This window comes from Symphodus melops (genome assembly GCF_947650265.1).
Source record: "Symphodus melops genome assembly, chromosome: 17".
NCBI classification, from domain to species: Eukaryota; Metazoa; Chordata; class Actinopteri; order Labriformes; family Labridae; genus Symphodus; species Symphodus melops.
This window is the reverse complement of record NC_136707.1, coordinates 20,399,821-20,416,937: the sequence shown is the minus strand read 5'-3', so window position 1 is coordinate 20,416,937 and position 17,117 is coordinate 20,399,821. Positions and strand designations below refer to the sequence as shown.

At 41.5% G+C, this 17,117-nt stretch overlaps 1 protein-coding gene across 1 annotated transcript; it reads right to left on the bottom strand.

The window, feature by feature from the left end:
• Positions 1–226: 226 nt before the first annotated feature.
• Positions 227–15,228, bottom strand: gpr139 (G protein-coupled receptor 139). The gene is made up of 2 exons (XM_079366650.1): positions 14,745–15,228; positions 227–5,180 (listed from the first exon to the last, which is right to left on the bottom strand). The coding sequence occupies exons 1-2, from the start codon at positions 14,890–14,892 to the stop codon at positions 4,177–4,179; spliced, it is 1,152 nt and encodes a 383-aa protein (XP_079222776.1). The 5' UTR covers positions 14,893–15,228; the 3' UTR covers positions 227–4,176.
• Between the last annotated feature and the right edge of the window lie 1,889 nt (positions 15,229–17,117).

Below are 17,117 nucleotides of genomic sequence, written 5' to 3'. Positions count from 1 at the left end.
AAACATCTGGGAGTCCTGATTAAAACTCATAAAATGTTTGAGTCAAGAACAGTTTTCCAAAATCAAACTCTTCATCAAATATCAGATCTGTCAGAAATGTAGACGTGTTAATGCTTAAAACGAATGTTTAATTATACCTACAATGATGTCCAAGTCGTATTTTGAGTTAAAGTGTGATTGTATGTGCAGAGAAAAACATGACACAGATCACTTCATCTGAATCCTCACAGATTCTGCTCTTTATTTTGTTAATCAAAAATATCGATATCAGTCAATACTTTTCTGCATACTCTGTCACGTTACAGTAATAAATACTCTTGATACAATCAATACATTCATTAGGAGGAAAAACTGATTAATGCAAGCCTATAACTGCTCCAGTACAGTCCTGTAACACTGCCGTGGACGAAGGTAAAGACTGCTCAAAAAATTTAACCATGTAAAAAATCACAATCAGAAAAGTACAGACAAAGATGCTCTAAGCTTCAGTTTGACATTCATGGATATATCATTATAATACTGTGCTGAATGTAATTATATTCATCAAGACTGAGTATAAATACATTGTTTAATTCGTACATTACAGGTCCTATGGCACAATTACAGCATTACAGCTTCATTCTGTATAGCACGGACAATATGTACACACACCCACCGACATGCACTCTCACACACACACGCACACACACACACACACACACACACACACACACACACACACACACACACACACACACACACACACACACACACACACACACACACACACACACACACACACACACACACACACACATTTGCACACTAACATTGGAGAAAGAGAGATGGAGAGGAAACACTAAAGAGCAGTCTGTGTACAAGAGAAAATATTGTTTTACCCTCTGATTGATTTATGTTTTTTTTTCCCCTCACGATGGGCTGTTTCTTCCCATCCCGACCACACACACACATACTCACACATACACACACGTACACACATCTTCCCCTTGCTCCAGAGAGCCTCACATGGGAAACGAAGGCACACCTGCATGTGCCACTCTTTAAAGCCCCCTCCCACACACCACCCCTTGGCTTTGGTTTCCCAGCATGCTTCATTCCCTGGAGGCCTCTAAAATGAGCTGCAGGTTATTGCACAAATGTCACATTAACATGGCCGAATACACTGGATGGGGTTAACACGTGAAATAATTGCCATGGCAACATTGATCTGGCACGAGCTCCTTGGCCTGAAGCCCAAAATTATTATTTTGTGATCGTACTTTCTTATTGATCTGCTCATTAGGCGTATTGATTCCGATTAAAACACATATTTCAGTGCCTTTACGCTAAATGAAATGTAACCTCCTGTTGAGCCTGACTTTTTCACAGACTAGGAGCTACAGAGTGATTATTGGTTATTGATTTTTCGTCTATTTATCTCCATCAAATAGAGTTTGACTGCATTTGCTACAGTGTGATTTTCTGGTGGAAAAGATGCACAAAAGTACTTAAAGGTAATCGTTTCTTTAAGAGAAAAAGGAACACTTGAGATAATGAAGTCTAAACGAGTGCTTTTGACATAAAGTGGAGGTGGAGGGTGGATGAGTGGGAGGAGAGCAGAGTGAAGGAGTTGAGGAGAATGTGGACATTTGTCGTCCTCGATTTGTTTTGCAATTTTAAGGAAATCAATGTTTGTAGAAGAAAAGGAATTGAAAGTGCAAACTGAAAGGCGGGGCGGTTTGGATGTGGGAGCATTAGGCTAACGTCTTTTTCAGATAAAAGAAGGAATGCAACTTTATGTGAGCCATAAGTAAGAAACTGCGCTAATTCAGCCCTTATTTAAAGAAAACGTTCTTATTTTACAACCTTAGTCTGTGACACCATTGTTCACTTTTCTTTATCTGAAGTAAAGCTTGGTTTTGAACACATTAAAAACAGAAGCCTTACAGTACTGTGAGTTAAATACTTCACTTTACTTCAGCTCTAGGTCAAAAACATGCAGCCCTTTGATTTATTACTGCTTTTAATACATGCTTACTGTTCAAAATAATAAGACAACCGATGTACTCTGAATATTCGTCTCTACAAAAATCTTTAGTTAAAGGTAAAAAGATCAATCTAATCTGAAGAGAGAAAAAGAGTGAGAAATAATGCATGTTCACATCCATGCCAAATATCCTTCATGACACAGATTTTTTTTCTGTCTGCCATGTGGAAATAAATCCTACATATATCTTAATTGTGATATTGATTTAAGGTACTGTACATTTGCACGTTCCTCTTGTTTTTTGTTCCAATGTATATTTCAGAAATGCATCTTGTTTTTAGCCTTTACAAAAGTCAATACATTTTTCAAGTAATTTAACATATTTAACATGTTGTAATTCAACACAGACTTGATAAGTGTGTCCACATCAAATGCCACCCCTGCATAAGTCAGTGCTCAAGTTAAGCCACGCTGTTCGAGAAAGTCTCGCTCTGCCTGCTCTGCACGATTTTAATTACTGTATTAATATATCACTTTTATATAACTTTGTCTCATTATCTTAGTAATGATGTTGGTTAGTTAAAAATTACAATAAATGACTAAATGAAAAATGGCCAAAGCAACAAAACCCTCCTTGCTCCGATTTCCAGTTCATTTTTTGCTCCGATAGTTGATATGTTAAGAAAAAGAGCGACGACACAGCTGCTGTTGCCGTCTTAAGCGTGTCAGATATTTCAGTGTTAAACAAGATTCTGGAGGTGATGACATTATCAGCTAAGACAGACACCGATCATCTGTCAGATTTAAAGTCTTATCCATTAATAATAAAAGCCAGATGTGTCTGATCCCTCCTGACAGATATTAACAGAAATCTGCCCTTTAGCAAAGCTCCATTCTCTGCAGATAGATGAACACCGCCGATGCCTCAAGGTGTCTGCAGAATAGATGTGCACTGATCTTAATGTGTTCTTAATACACTGCAGAGTGTGTGACTGTGTGTGTGTGTGCTCTTACATTTATGGTTTGTTACCAGGCAGGATCCAGGTGGAGGTGATGCAGATGACTTTGCTTTGGTGTTAAATGTTACTGGACGGCAGAACAAAGCGGCTCTCTGTGGCCCTGAGATCAAATTCACTGCTGCATCATGGGAAGGAAAATCTCATAAAGGTTGAAACAAAAAGGATGGCAGATTGCTCTGTCCTCTCAATCTCTCTCTCCTTTTCTCTTTATCTTAGAAAGCTAAAGGGTTTAAGAGATACATTCATTGTATTCATCCACATAATGGCGAACAGGAAAACATCAAGGATGTTTCTCAAGGACTATCTACATATAGCAGAAATTTCCTCATCTTAATATTGAAAATGCGATTTATAGGTTAATGACACCTTGGAGCTAAAACAACTCCAATTAACTTTTTCTTGTTTTTTCTTGTGCAGCTACAATAACAGTCAGGTTTAATAATATTTAACCAACAAGAAGCAAAGAGTCTACTCATCCTTTGACAATCTTGCCAACTTGAAGGTGAGGAAAGTCAGGGAAGCCTGTTCATTTAATAAAAGCACAAATCAACAAGCCTTTGAGACTCCTCTGCATATTAAACTGGAAACTACAGCGCTGTTTTGAAGTGCTTGACAGACAGTCATAACCGTGGACGATGGACACACCAGCGGTGGCACGGCCTCTGAGGTGAGCCGATCAGTGCCAAGACTGTGCCAGGAATCTCTGCTTGATTGCTGGAGATGACTCCCAAAGGAAAAACGACACATCTGTTCCAGGCTCGACACTGTTGTGTAATGGCAAGCTGCCATAAAAACATGTTTGATGCTTAACCGAGGACTCATCTAGTCATTGGTTTATCACTGATACAAACATCGGCCTATAAAAGTCAGTGATAGATGGTGGTGAGATCCCTTCACCAGTCAGTCCCTTACAGTAACTGTTTTTTGTTTTTTTTGTTGGTTTTTTTTTTGCTGGAGGAAACAATCAACCTTTCTCAGCTGGTCAGCTTCGTGAAAACCTGCTGTTTCTTCATCCACCTTGCAAGCTTGCCACTGAAAGCTAGCTAAACCGTGGCCTCTGTGCTCTCTGGGCGTGTTGACATTTTCAAGCCTCAATGAGTCCCACGTGAGTAAGCTGGTCACCAAGTAGACAAAGCCTGAATATTTTCCCGTACTGCTGAGTGTGGGGGTAGCTGCGAGGTGGCTGACGGCTCAAGAGGAAATACAGATTGGCTTCCCGTTTTTGTCATACTGGTACACCAACATCTTGATGCAGTGGGAGTTGGCTGGTGAGATCCAGGGGCTGCTTGTGATGGAAAAGTTGTGGCTGGCGTAAAACGGAGGCGGCTGCTTTCGGCAGTGCACCATGGCTCGAAGCACGTTGGCCGCCATTCCCCGGAAACGCTTGCTGATGAAGCAGTAGAGGAAGAAGTTGACGCCGGTGTTGAGCAATGCAAGCATGTTCGCCATATCTGTGAGCATGTGGAGCAACACGCCAGCACCTTGTGAGGCAGGTGGAGGGGAGTAAAAGTGGTAGAGGATCATGAGGGTACGTGGAGCCCACAGGACAGCAAAGACTGAGGTGATGGCGAGTAGGATTGCGGTGGTCTTGCCGGTGGAGTAGCCGCGAAGACGGAAACAGTTGCGGCGTCTGCGCAGCTTCTGAACGATGGCAGCATTAAGGGAAAAGAAGACGGTGCAGGGGAGGAGGTAGACAGTGGTGCAGTGGGCCCACACAAGGACATGCTGGGCCACGGTTCTCCTGTTACCCTCTCCTCCTCCACCTGCTGCACCTCCTCCACCTCCTCCACTCCCCACACCAGGCAGGCTGTGCCACAGCTCAGGCCACCAGTAATAAGGAGCTGCAGAAAGCAGGCACCCAACATACACAGCAAATATTACCCTTCGAGTGCGGGCAGGGTAGGAAACTGTGTGATAGCGCAGCGGGTGACAAACAGCAATGTAGCGGTCAATGGTGAGAGGCACGGTGATCCATATGGAGGTATGGATGGAGGAGAACTCCAAAACCTGCACCGCATTGTTTATTGACAGGGGCAGCGGTGCGGCCAATATGAAATCCTCCAAAATAAAGTCGACAAACACAATGAGGAACAGGACAAGGATGTCAGCAGCTGCCAGAGCCAGAAGATAGTTGTAGGAGGACTTCTGACGACGTAGCACCAGCTGTGACAGGATGACCACCGTCAGGATATTAGCTGGGGGGGAGGGAGCAGGAGAGAGAGGATAGAGAAAGGTGATTGAAAGAAGAAGGTAGATGAAAGAAAATGGGAAATGATGGAAAATCGATCCAAAAAAAAAAGATTGGAAAAAGAATGGTTGAGGGTTAGGGCAGAAAAAAGGAGAGAAAAATGTGTGTTAGTCGGCAGGCAATTGAAAGGGCTGCAACAACTGGAACACACAAAGTCACTGTACAACATTTAATCCAAGTACAAAGATAAGGTTAAAAGAGTTCACCACCACTGTCGTTTGAAACTGAAAAGAAATCTCTGCTCAAGTGTTTATGGCGACTATAATTCTAGTATTATTTTTAGCATGTTTCTGTCTTTTTTTAACCATACCTGACTGCATGAATCCTTATTTCAAGTATTTGTCATGATATGTGCATTTGGTCAGCCACAGCCAAAAATACACAAATTCTGTTGATGTTCTAGCTCAATTACTTGCTGAGGAACAGCCATGCTTGTATTGCTTTGGAAACTTGAATGTGTTTCAACCCTCTTTCTGCTTCAGCCCTACCTTTTTTTCCAAATATTTTATATCATATCATATATCATATATCATAAAGCCAACATGGTGAAGGCCAAAATGTCAAACACAACGTTTAAAGGAAGTGGACAAACCATAATGGTGATTACATCCTTGGCTAATAGCCTACTCTATGGTCTTTCTTTTGCTATAAGGGAAAACCTTTTTGTGGTGACCCATTGCTTCCATCCCTTCTGCCCTTTCATGTACCTGTTGTATAATTCCAGCAGCACCTGTGTCTCCCTTTGGCCAAATTGTTATATCTAATAAAGAGTAAAGCCAGAACAAGAACAGGAGGGCAATGTGCAGCATCATAGCCTTGGCAATCTGCTGAGCTCACTCCTGCCTGCCTCTGGCAATTTAGCCCCTAAAACAAAGCCCAAAGGCAACCCATCTCCTGCTGTCTTCTTCTATTTTCCAATCTTAAGTCCATTTCCCCAAAATAAATCCTTATAACGTCTCCTCCATGCAGCAAAATCAGATGTTTCTCTTGTTTCCTTTGGTTTGTTTATTCAAACTCTCTAGACAGGACAGTTAAATCCTCCCTCAAGGGGGACCACTACTCTGTTGCTTTCAGCTAAAAAAGAACGTGACTAAAGAGGTCTGGATTTGTCCGACTGCAAAGCATGACCTCTGTGCACCTGCATTAGATGTGAGAAGCACAGCTTTCTGCCTCTCACGTGGAACTGCTGTTCAGAAATTGAATTGAACAGCCCCATAATACAACTTTTTTCCTGTCTGCCGCCCTGTTAGCACACAGGCTTCGAAGTTGTGAGCATGCTTGTTTTGCTAGCACTTGAACATGAAGGACATTCAATGCCGACTCAATACCATTGTGACATGAAGTGTAACGTTCAGAGGCATTGTTTTAAAGAATCAATAATTTTCCTGTGGAGGTTCAATGGCCTGAACAAACAATAATGTATCCATCCTCCTCTGTCTCTAACAAACCTCATTTAGTGAAACAGGCTGCTGCAGCATGAATCCATGTCCAATCTGTTTCCTCTGACAGTGATTTGCATCAATGTACTTAGTAGCCGTCACTGTCCATGTATGTTTGTCTATGTGTGTGTGTGTGTGTGTGTGTGTATCTGTGGAGTAATAGATCTGGGATTGGATTAAATATGGCAGCTTGAAGTCTGGTACATCACACTTCACAGCCTCAGCCACTATCAGCTGATTACAAATTACAAAGCAGGCTCCGCATAATGACTGACGATGTCCTTGCCAGACTGGAGGATGTGCAGCAAGACACACACACACACACACAAACAAGCACACATGCGCACACACACGCAATTGGGATGCACCAATTCATTAACATACAATCTATCAATAACCATAAATGAGATGTCAGAGCAGTTTACAAGGCTCAACAAGACAACATACATGGAGGGAGGGCTGCTGGATTACATTGTGCACCCCCCACCCTCTTGTACACCACTCAGACCCCTTCACAGGCCAGTTAAATTGCTTTCATGCTGAATCTTGTTGACTTTGTTATTGATTTGTGTGTCTGCTGCTATAGTCTTACACTTTCTGTCTATTTCTGTTCTTTTACCAGTCACAGTTCCTTCAGTAATGTTATTCTTCACAAAATGTATTACTGGGCTCACTAAATATGGCGACAGCTTTAGAGGTCTTTTCAGAGATGTATGTATGCCTGCCTGCGACTACACCTTCCTCACCTGTTAGATAAGGAGAGTCGTACAATGATAAGACAGCGATCAATGAGTAAGGTCTCCACTTTATGCTTTAATCTTGTAAGCAGGCCTAAGTAAATGCCTTATCACACAACATACTTTATTATCAAAGCAGGGGCAATCTTCTAACAATTCTGCTATGTCAAGCAAATACAAAAAAAGGTTACACAAAGACACAACAATATACTACAACAGAGGCTTGCCAAAAATATTGCCATGGCTTTGATAGAAAAACCCATTACTACAAATCTTCAGATGTGTAAAATTGCAAAATAATAGAAGCCATAAAACCCACAAGTGAAAATTTGTAATATTGATCGTATATATAAATGTACTTGGCAATAAAAACTGATTCAGATTCTAAATGCATCCCATACTGTCCATACTTAAGGCAAGTGGAAGTTGGAACAAAAGAAACACCTGCAGCCTCTTGTCTGCTGTAGCTGCACAGACACTTATGAAAAGGAGATCTTCCACAGTCCTGCAAGACGTGCTTCACTTAAACTCCATTTTCTCACTTTCTCTTTTGTATCTCTGCACCTCAGGCATCTCGCTTTGTGTTTGTCTTCATCCACAAAAGGCTAAACAGAGAGGAGAGACATGAAATGGACACAGTGAGGTGTTCACTGTCACTGCTTGGGTTTTATTCTGTTTGGGCTCCCCAGTGAGATGGTGGCCTTCTCCAGACAAACAAAAAGGATCCGTGGTGAGCTTGACATTTCCATTTAATTCCAACCAGCTTGCAATGGGTTTCCCATTCATTTCAATTGACTCTTGCTCTTTACTTTGTCTCTGGGGCTGACGAAAAGGAGGGGGGCAATAGAGTTGGATGGGCATGCACATTCACGGATAAGGACAGACGAGTTTGCGAGATGCACACTCATACACACACAGAGCAGAGGCATGAGGAATCATATACACAGATGCATTCATGCTTGCAAATGGAGACATGTGCATATCGCTGCAAAATAGCATACAAAATCTTCCCTGTGTGTTCCTTTTTCTTATTGCAAAGACAGTTAAGAGTCTCTAGCTGAGAGTGGATCAGAATGACCAAAGGTGGGTTTTTCTGTGTGGCTACTATTTACTTGTGTTTGCCACTGTGTGTGTATTTGCTTGAATGACCCCTTCAACCCCGTCTATTTGTGTGGGAGTGCCTTTTTCCTTTTTTCCCCCTGCTGCTCCTCTAATATAACGAGAGACCATTGACGTTGTTTAGCGGGAAAAGAGAAGTCACAGCGTGATCCTGGAGGTGTGTAACGAGGCTGACTCATCCCGCCAATGAAAGGATGTGTTCAGATAAATGACACTGAGAAGTTTAACCCCTCGAAACCTGTGGCAAAACACGACCTCCTTGCACATTCATCAGGCTTTCTCAAGGGCATCTTATATCCAACCTGACACAGAAAATAATTTACAGAGAAAATTGCCCCCCAAACAAGGAAAATACAGTTGGCAATGCAATTAAGGTTTTTTTGTTTGTTTTTTATAAGGAGAAAATTAAGGGTTCAGCTTTGCAGGATTATCCGAAGATGAATAAAGCTAGAGAAGAGGAGAAAAGAGAAATGAGGAAATGGGTGATGGGTAAGAGACTGTGTGGTCTGAGGGAGGTCACAGGGAGATGAAAAGAGAACAGGTTATTGAGAGAGAATTAAGGGGGAGGATTAGAAAGAAGAATGAGACAGAGGCAGAAAGAGAGAGAAAGGAGATGGGAGCAGAGAGGCGGTGGGAGGAAGGAAGCGAGCCGAGGGGACACAGAGAGGAGCTGAATATCAAAGCTTGCTTCAAAGGTCACATGCACTTTGTTCTTGATGACAACCATTTCCCTTTTGTCTCCTCAAAGTGTCAGACCGGACATGAAGCACAGCGATTCCTTAAAACCACTGAACAAAAACCAGGAGCACATTTTGGCTTACAAAGCCAAAAAATAAATAAAAAATAAAATAAATGAATACTGAGAAGGATAACGACTTGGTTGATGTTTGAAACTGGAATAGTGGTTTTAATGACAGGAAAAAAACTGATGTTGCCAGGAAAGTCGAAATCATTCCTAGAACGTGCATTGAAAAGTGCTAATAGCATTATTCAATCTCATTTTATTGAAAGCATCTTTTCTCTAGAAGATGCTCAAAAAGAAAGGCTCAACATATTCCAATAATATGTAAAAAGGGAAGCAAAGAAGTGCTCTGAAGCCAAATATTGAATTTCTGGAGACATATTATGGCAAAGCAGTTACATTTTGTTATGAATTCCTTACAGCGATGCTCTGTGACTCACAGAACTCAGTTCATTTATTTAAGGGCTTTGCGAACAATGCCTTATATGAAAATGAGCTCTTTCATGGCTTAAACTGCAGGAAACATAAAGGTGAAAGGTATTAAGGGTGGAGTGACATGCAGGGGAATTAAATGTAGATGGGAAAATAGAAGGAGGAAATAATTGATATCGATTGATTTAACGATTTACCAAATCTTGCAAAGAAACCAGAAACATATATGTAAGTGGATTTGAAGTGTTTTTGGCAAAACCTTGAACTCTTCAGTGGGCTGCATGTGTCAACGCAAACAGGAGAATGTTTTCGCTCCGACTTTATTCTGAATTTTCCTGCAAGCCCCCCAGTGAGTTTTCCACGTGACACTGGTGTGAGCTGGTGTGTGAAGTAAGCAGGAAGCTGAAGAAGATGGTGTTGTTTATATCCTATGACTTCATGTTCAGAACTGTTGCGATCTCTACGCACGTAATCAAACTGCTGACGATATCGTGATTGTGTCCGCGATAGTCTTGTGCTGTGAGGAACACAAGTGAACAACCAATACAGTGTTCAAGATCGCTTGCATGAAATTTTTGAGAAATGTTCTTGGATACCTGGAAATGGCTACATCCAAACCCTCATATCCCTTAAAATTGTTCTCCTCGTTGTCCAGTTCCCTAAACTAGTAAAAAACGAGTGTCCCTAATCTCAAAGTATTCCTTATATGTCATAGTATTAACAAGCCACTGACACACCTCACATGCCCTGCCACTGCTGCAGATTGACTGATCAATAGTCCAAACTGAAAATCAATGGGCCGCGTTTCTTCATTAGTGGCTGAGACCTGGCCTGGATTGTGACGTGAAACAAGGAGTCATTAGCGCCTTACATCTTTGACCTTATCCCTCTTAGGTGGGTGGATAAGAGGGAGTGGGAGGACATGTTTTGAAACTCTCACGTGTGCTCGGCACACCGCTGATTGGCAGTAGACAAACCAACCATGTCATGCTAAAAGGAAGAGGGTGGGAATGCACTGACACATCTGGAATGAGAGCGTAGAAGAGTTCCTCTTTCACACATGCACAGCACTCAGAGAGGGCTGCGTTAGTGAACACTAAACTGCCAGATTCGTTCACCCTGACTCTAAGTGCACTTTTGCCACCAGCCCCTTCGGAAAAGAAAGTCTCCAAAAGTTTGTAACAATCAAAACAGCTTTCCAGTAGGTTTACAAATAGTCTTGCATAACTCTTACATACATATATATATAACACAGCAGTATAGGGCTTTAACTATATATATAGTAAGATGTTATGACGTTATGAATAGAAGGAGTGAAATACATTTAAGAGTAATAGATGCAATATCAGAGAAATGTTTTGCATGTTGCTGCAAAGCATCAACATTTTGCAAGTTGTTGGTAACTCTGTTATGACTGCCTCAGGACTAATTTAATAAAATGTGAATAATTGTTCAGTAGAATAGCACAGACTTAAATGCAATCCTCTCGGAGGCTCTGGGCCCTGCTGAGCTATCTTGGAATGCAGACGTTTTATTACCATTAAAAGATTTGCACATCAATCAAATGGAGACATATACTCAGGCATCAACAGTGACCTCAAAGCTCGGCAGATGGGATTTAAAATGTATGTGTGCAGGTAAAATGTCTACAAACACCTTTAAAGAGAAGTGATGGTGTAAAAAAAACTGCAGCTCAAACACTCTGGAGAGCAGCAGTTACTTCAGACTAACCTCACTTGAACCAACAGCAATGTCTCATAAAATCGTTCCCATACTGCCTTAAAAAAGCAGACAGAATGCGTTTTAGTGGTAACACTTAACAATACTGCTGTGCTCATTTCCATTTATGAATGCTTAATCAATGTCCGGATCATGGGTGAATGTATGACTCATGATGAATGAAACACAGTGACTGATAAAAAGTCTTTATGGTTCACAGAGTATCATTTTGAGCGAGTGATTTGTTTGTCGATCAAAAATGTTGGCTCTTAGTTTTAAAGAAAATTTACAATCCCAGGCTATTTCTTTGAGCCTGTTTATGGCAATTTCCATTTTGTGTTAGCATGAAGCTATCAAAGAAAGTGTAATAATTTGAATATGGACGCAAGGGTTATGCAAGCTGTGCAATGAGTTGTGTGAGCAATACGCTGAACTGCACAGCTGGTTGAATATACATTAGTTAAATTGATCATTTAAGCCTGCTGCACAAAGAGCAGCATGCCATAGTGCCCGACTACTTTCATTGTGCCGTTTGTTATTCCAGCACACTTCTGTGCGAAGCAACGTGTTGGACTGAGAGAGAGAGAGAGAGAGAGAGAGAGAGAGAGAGAGAGAGAGAGAGAGAGAGAGAGAGAGTTTGCAATTAATTAAAAATGTGGCAATTCGTTTCGGCTCCGTCGTCTGTGGCTCCCCCACTCTGGGCCGAAAGGGTGCTACTTCACTGCCTCTGCCGTTATTAATCTCTCTTTCTCTATATTACTCGGATGTCTCTGTTAACTGCAATCCTCTTCCTTCTCCTCTTTTTTTCTTCTTCTTCCTCTTCTTCATTTTCTTCTTGTACTGGATGTTCTTGTCTTCCACAAACTTCCCGACTGTTACCTGTGCTTTCACTTCATCCCGTCCCTGCAGGTCAACTTGCAATCATTTTCCACTACTTGACCTGCAAATTCCCTTTTCTCATTACCTTCCTTCATCTTCTTCCCCCCTTCACAAGTCTGCTCTTGCCCCCCCCCCCCCCTTCTCTGTCTCTGTCTTAGAGGTCAACAAGGATGAGAAACCTATACAGACATGACAAAGTCTCTTTGCAGCCTTGTTGCTGTTAACTAACCAAACACAGGCTGGTAATCAAGCTAACACACTCCAATCCATCTGGGAGCGTGGTGTACTTGTGCGTCTGTAGGTCACGCCGTTACTACTCACACATGCTCATGAAACATTCATGATTCAGCGTGAAGCCAACAAACTGTGTCATAATGATTGAATAAGTCAAACTTGTACGTCTGCAAAATATCAGCCTGCTGCATTAATTCAGACAACTATTGCAGGATTGCATTACACTAGCAGGTCATTGTTGCTCTGATTAAACAAACAGCCTCAATCACATTTGTGGAGACAACTCAGCAAGCTGAATCAAACAAAAATGTGAAATGGCAGCGCAGAGGATTGCTTGTTCAAGACTAGATTTGCTTTCTGAGAGAATTAATTAGGCGAGACAAGACGGACAGACCTTTACTTTTACTGATACTGCAAATCTACTGCAGCTGAGGCTTGCAAACAGCTTTTTTTCTAAAAACTCTGCATTGCTCATTTGTTTTAAACCAGAACAGCTGAGGTTGAGCTCTCAGTCTCTGTCAAAGTAAAGGGATACAGAAATGAAAAAATGGGATCTATGGAGCACAAGTCCCCTTGAGATTCCTTTAAAGACTCAAACTTTGCTTCCTCCTTAAATCTGCAGACAAATGTTACTTTAATTTAAGGGTTGATGAGGAAACCCCTATGTCCTTTGTTGTTTGTTTCATTGTTGTTGTTTGTTTTTTACCACAGAATGATTTTTGTTGATTTTGGTGACCCCTGTGGACAAAGCAGTCTCTGTACTGATTTTGTCCTGGACATGTGTTTGTCGTTTTTACTGTTTAGAAATCTCTCTCTTCTTTCCTACAACAGTCATCTGATCACTCACTGTGAATCTGTACTGTGTGGAATTTCAACAAAGGCTGTTTAAGCAGAGGCTGTAACACACACTGTCTTACACCTTCACAGCGGTGGTGTTAACAAATATAAAAAAAAACAACTATGTGGAAATTATAAATCCTGTAGCTGATGCTTTTTTGTTGGCATTAGAAGCTCATAAAGATCCATTAGTACAGATGTTAGTTAACAGATGCCACCCCTAAATTCTTTACAATGAATAGCTATTGTCTGGTCCAGAGGTGGGACTTCACTCCACTATTTAGATTGTGTTGCAGCTCATAGTTTTCAGCGTGCAGATGTGTGTCTGCAATCTTTAAAATATTATGAATTGTGACTTTGGATGTACATATTTTTTGGACTCCTTATGTCACCATAATATTTAAAAAGTTGATGTGATTAGTGCAGACAGTAAGTGCGAAATAAATTCTCCTCAATCTTGTGCGAACAAACCTCAGGCCACCCCTGCCCAAGTCGGTGCCCCAGTTGGGCAGCCCTAAAAAGTGTGGACACGCCCTTGATGAACCTCCTTTGAAATTAGTGTAGTTTTGATTTTGATATTTGTTAAAAGAGTTGAGAAAATAAAGTGAAAGTGCATCTGAACATCTAAAGGAATTTTATTGTTTGTACCCATATCTCTGTTATTAAGCATCTACAAGTCTCCTCTTTCAGCTGACCTCCAGGTGTTGTGTCCTCTCTCTCTCTCTTTCTGTCTCTCTCACACACACACACACACACACATATCTCATGTAAGGTTAGCCCACACACACCGCTTTGCCTCCTGTTATGAGATGAGGTCAGCGTTCATAGATCACGCAGTGGGACAGAGGCTGGCAGTCACTGTGAATGGACTCATCGGTCGATGGTAAAGACACAACCAGGAAGCGTCATTAATTCATTCAGGTCACTGACACACTCAGTCAACAGGTCACACTTGAGTCATCACTTACTTAATCCTTGTGCACACAAACATCAATGTAAACCTCAGATTGATGTAAATAATGCTAGAATTGAAATCATATGCTGGATGTAAAGATGTTGTTTTACCAACTTAAGAGACACATGTGGAAGCAAACTCCAACAGACAAATATACACAAAGTACACACACATGTACAAATGACTGCCACAAGGTCAGAATGACAAATCAACAGAGTGTGTGACATTGAGGAGCAGCTGTGCATGACACACACTCAAGCCTACATACAAGTGCACAACTGTTTAACATGCAAAGCGTGACTCCTGCAACCCACCAGTGCAGATTCTAATCTAAAATGTGAGCAAATTAATATGGAAAGAGTTGGCATGTGATTCAACGTACACACAAAAAACACACAAACATATGCAAGTCTCTTACCTGGCAGGCCAAGACAGAGCAGGACGCTGTAGTAGATGACCGGCAGTGGTCCGAGAGGGCATCCCTGGGTAACCTCAGAGGGAGGCTGCCCAGGACTCCAGGTGCTCCCATTGGAGGAAAAAGCGGGGAAGATATGACTGTGCTCCATGGCCTCTTTCTCGTCCTCTTCCTCAGCTGAGCTCAGAATCAAGAAACCGGCAGGCGGCACAAGCACAGTCGCCGGTTTGGGAGAGAGGCTGCTCTGTCCTTGGGTGCCAATCAGTATGAGTGTGTACACGCGTGAGACAGCAAGGTTGAGTGTGTGAGAAAAGAGGGAGGAATTGAAGAGAAGGAGGAGGGAGACGGGGGAGAGATGCCAGAGATGATATGTGTTAGTAGGTGATGGAGAAAAAAAAAAAGAAAAGAGGCGAGAGGAGCAGACAGAGGGAGGCGCGGAGAGGTGAGTGTGAAGGTAGAAAAGTGGAGAGGATGGGGAGGATGCTGCCTGAGTGTGTGAGCGAGAGGGAATGAGAACCAGTCGAGAGCGCAGCACAAGGAAGAGGAGGGGGAAGAGGAGAGGGAGGGAGGGAGGAAAGAGGAAGGTAGACAGAGAGCAAGGACAAGCACTGGAGAGCAGAAAGTGAGGGAGAGACTGATGTTGGAGGAGAGGAGGAGAACGAGGGAAGGTGAAGAGATGCTCTGAGATAGAAAAATAGGGGTGACATGTACCTGTGAACACGAAGAGGCAATAGATCTGATGAGAAAAGGTCATGACCAACCCGAAAAAAAGTGATGAGAAGAGATGACTGAGGAGAAGTAAAAAGTGTTTTTCTGTTTCCTCAATTTGTCTACTAATTATGCCCATCTGCAAATTCACGAGTGGATATTGAATAATTTGCCTGCTAATCTGTAGATGAATGCACATGTGAATCCACGTGTGCATCCACCTGCTATTTGCACATTGTAAACATTACATCCAGGATAAATACATGTGATTGGGCACGTGTTGGTGTAGGTGTGTGTGTGGGGGAGTGGGGGTTGGGACTCAATCTAATTTGCCATGCAGTGTGAACTTTCTGAATCTGCAGTGAAAATGTGTTAATGAGCTCATGGCTGATGCTGAAAAACAAGATCAATCTTGAGAAAAACACCATCCTGTTGTATTAAGCTGCAGCTGAGAGTCATTTTTAAAATCGGTTAATTTGCCCATTTAATGTAATTTCTGATTTTAAGAACACTAAAATGTGGAGATCATTGTGAGCAGAAGCATAGCTCATGCAAATGAGCAAACATCTAATTAATAAACTATGTGATATATTTATTCCCAGAATATTTGCAGCCACAGTGCATTTAGTAGCCAAATGAAAGCAACAAAGCGTCAAAAGAATACACACACAATTACAGGAGCTATGGGACCTGTGTATTAATTCACCCTTGCTTATCAGCAGAATGAAAACAAACGATGAACGAGCCAGAAGCTATATCCAAAGGTTGCTTATTTAGTCTGTTAAATGTTAAAAAAAGAAGGTATTCAGCTTTTAATGAACCTGTGGGGAGATGTTAAAATGTGTATTTGGCAGCCAACAATTCAGAGGGAAATTGATAAATACACAACTGTAGTAAGGTGCCGTGGGCTACAGAGCTAAGAGGTTAACAATAATGACATCCTACGGTAACTAGTAAGTTATTTAAAGGCAGTTTATTAAACAAATTAAATGTGTAATTAGTAAAACAATATAAATAATAGTAGTACAATATAAATAAAGTATTGTGTTCTTAGGACAAGTGACAACCTCCTGTATTGAAAAATGAAGTGACTGCAAAGATGAAAAAAAATCATATTTTTACAGCAGAAAAAAACTGAGTTACCATAGTGTGGTAACATCAGCCTGCTAACGCATCAACACAACAATGCAGGCCACAGGTTCTCAGCTGCCACAGGTAGCTGAGCAAGGGACATTTTTGGTCTTCTGCTTGTGCTTAATGGTGCTTAATTATGGTGCATTCAAGTGAAATTATAACTGTGGGAAGTCACAAAGTAGATTACCAAATATATCAACATCTGTACAATTAAGATACTGCACATATTAAACATTTTGAGTTCCCAGTTGTGTTGCTTTAAGTCTGTCTTTTTGTTTGTTTAAGTTGTGAAAACACAGAGGTGAACTTTTACTAACACAGAGGCAGAAATGACAGGATCATTCCAGCAAGTAGATCAGGTGCACCTCCTGCATATGAAATACATCTGAAAGTTAAAAAGCTCTAGAAGGGAGGTTTATGTATTTATGATAATACATTATTATGAAAAGTGCTTTGGAAAGTAACAGTAAACCATCGTCAGAGCTCCACTGTCTTGATTAGAAACTGTTGATATTCAGCTAATCAGAATCAATG

Bases quoted from the DNA above. Each gene is read 5' to 3' on its own strand.
- gpr139 (XM_079366650.1), bottom strand. From the start codon at position 14,892: ATGGAGCACAGTCATATCTTCCCCGCTTTTTCCTCCAATGGGAGCACC. The intron at 5,181-14,744 runs GTAAGAGACTTG...CCTCCCCCCCAG, and splicing joins GCTCTGTCTTGGCCTGCCAG to CTAATATCCTGACGGTGGTC.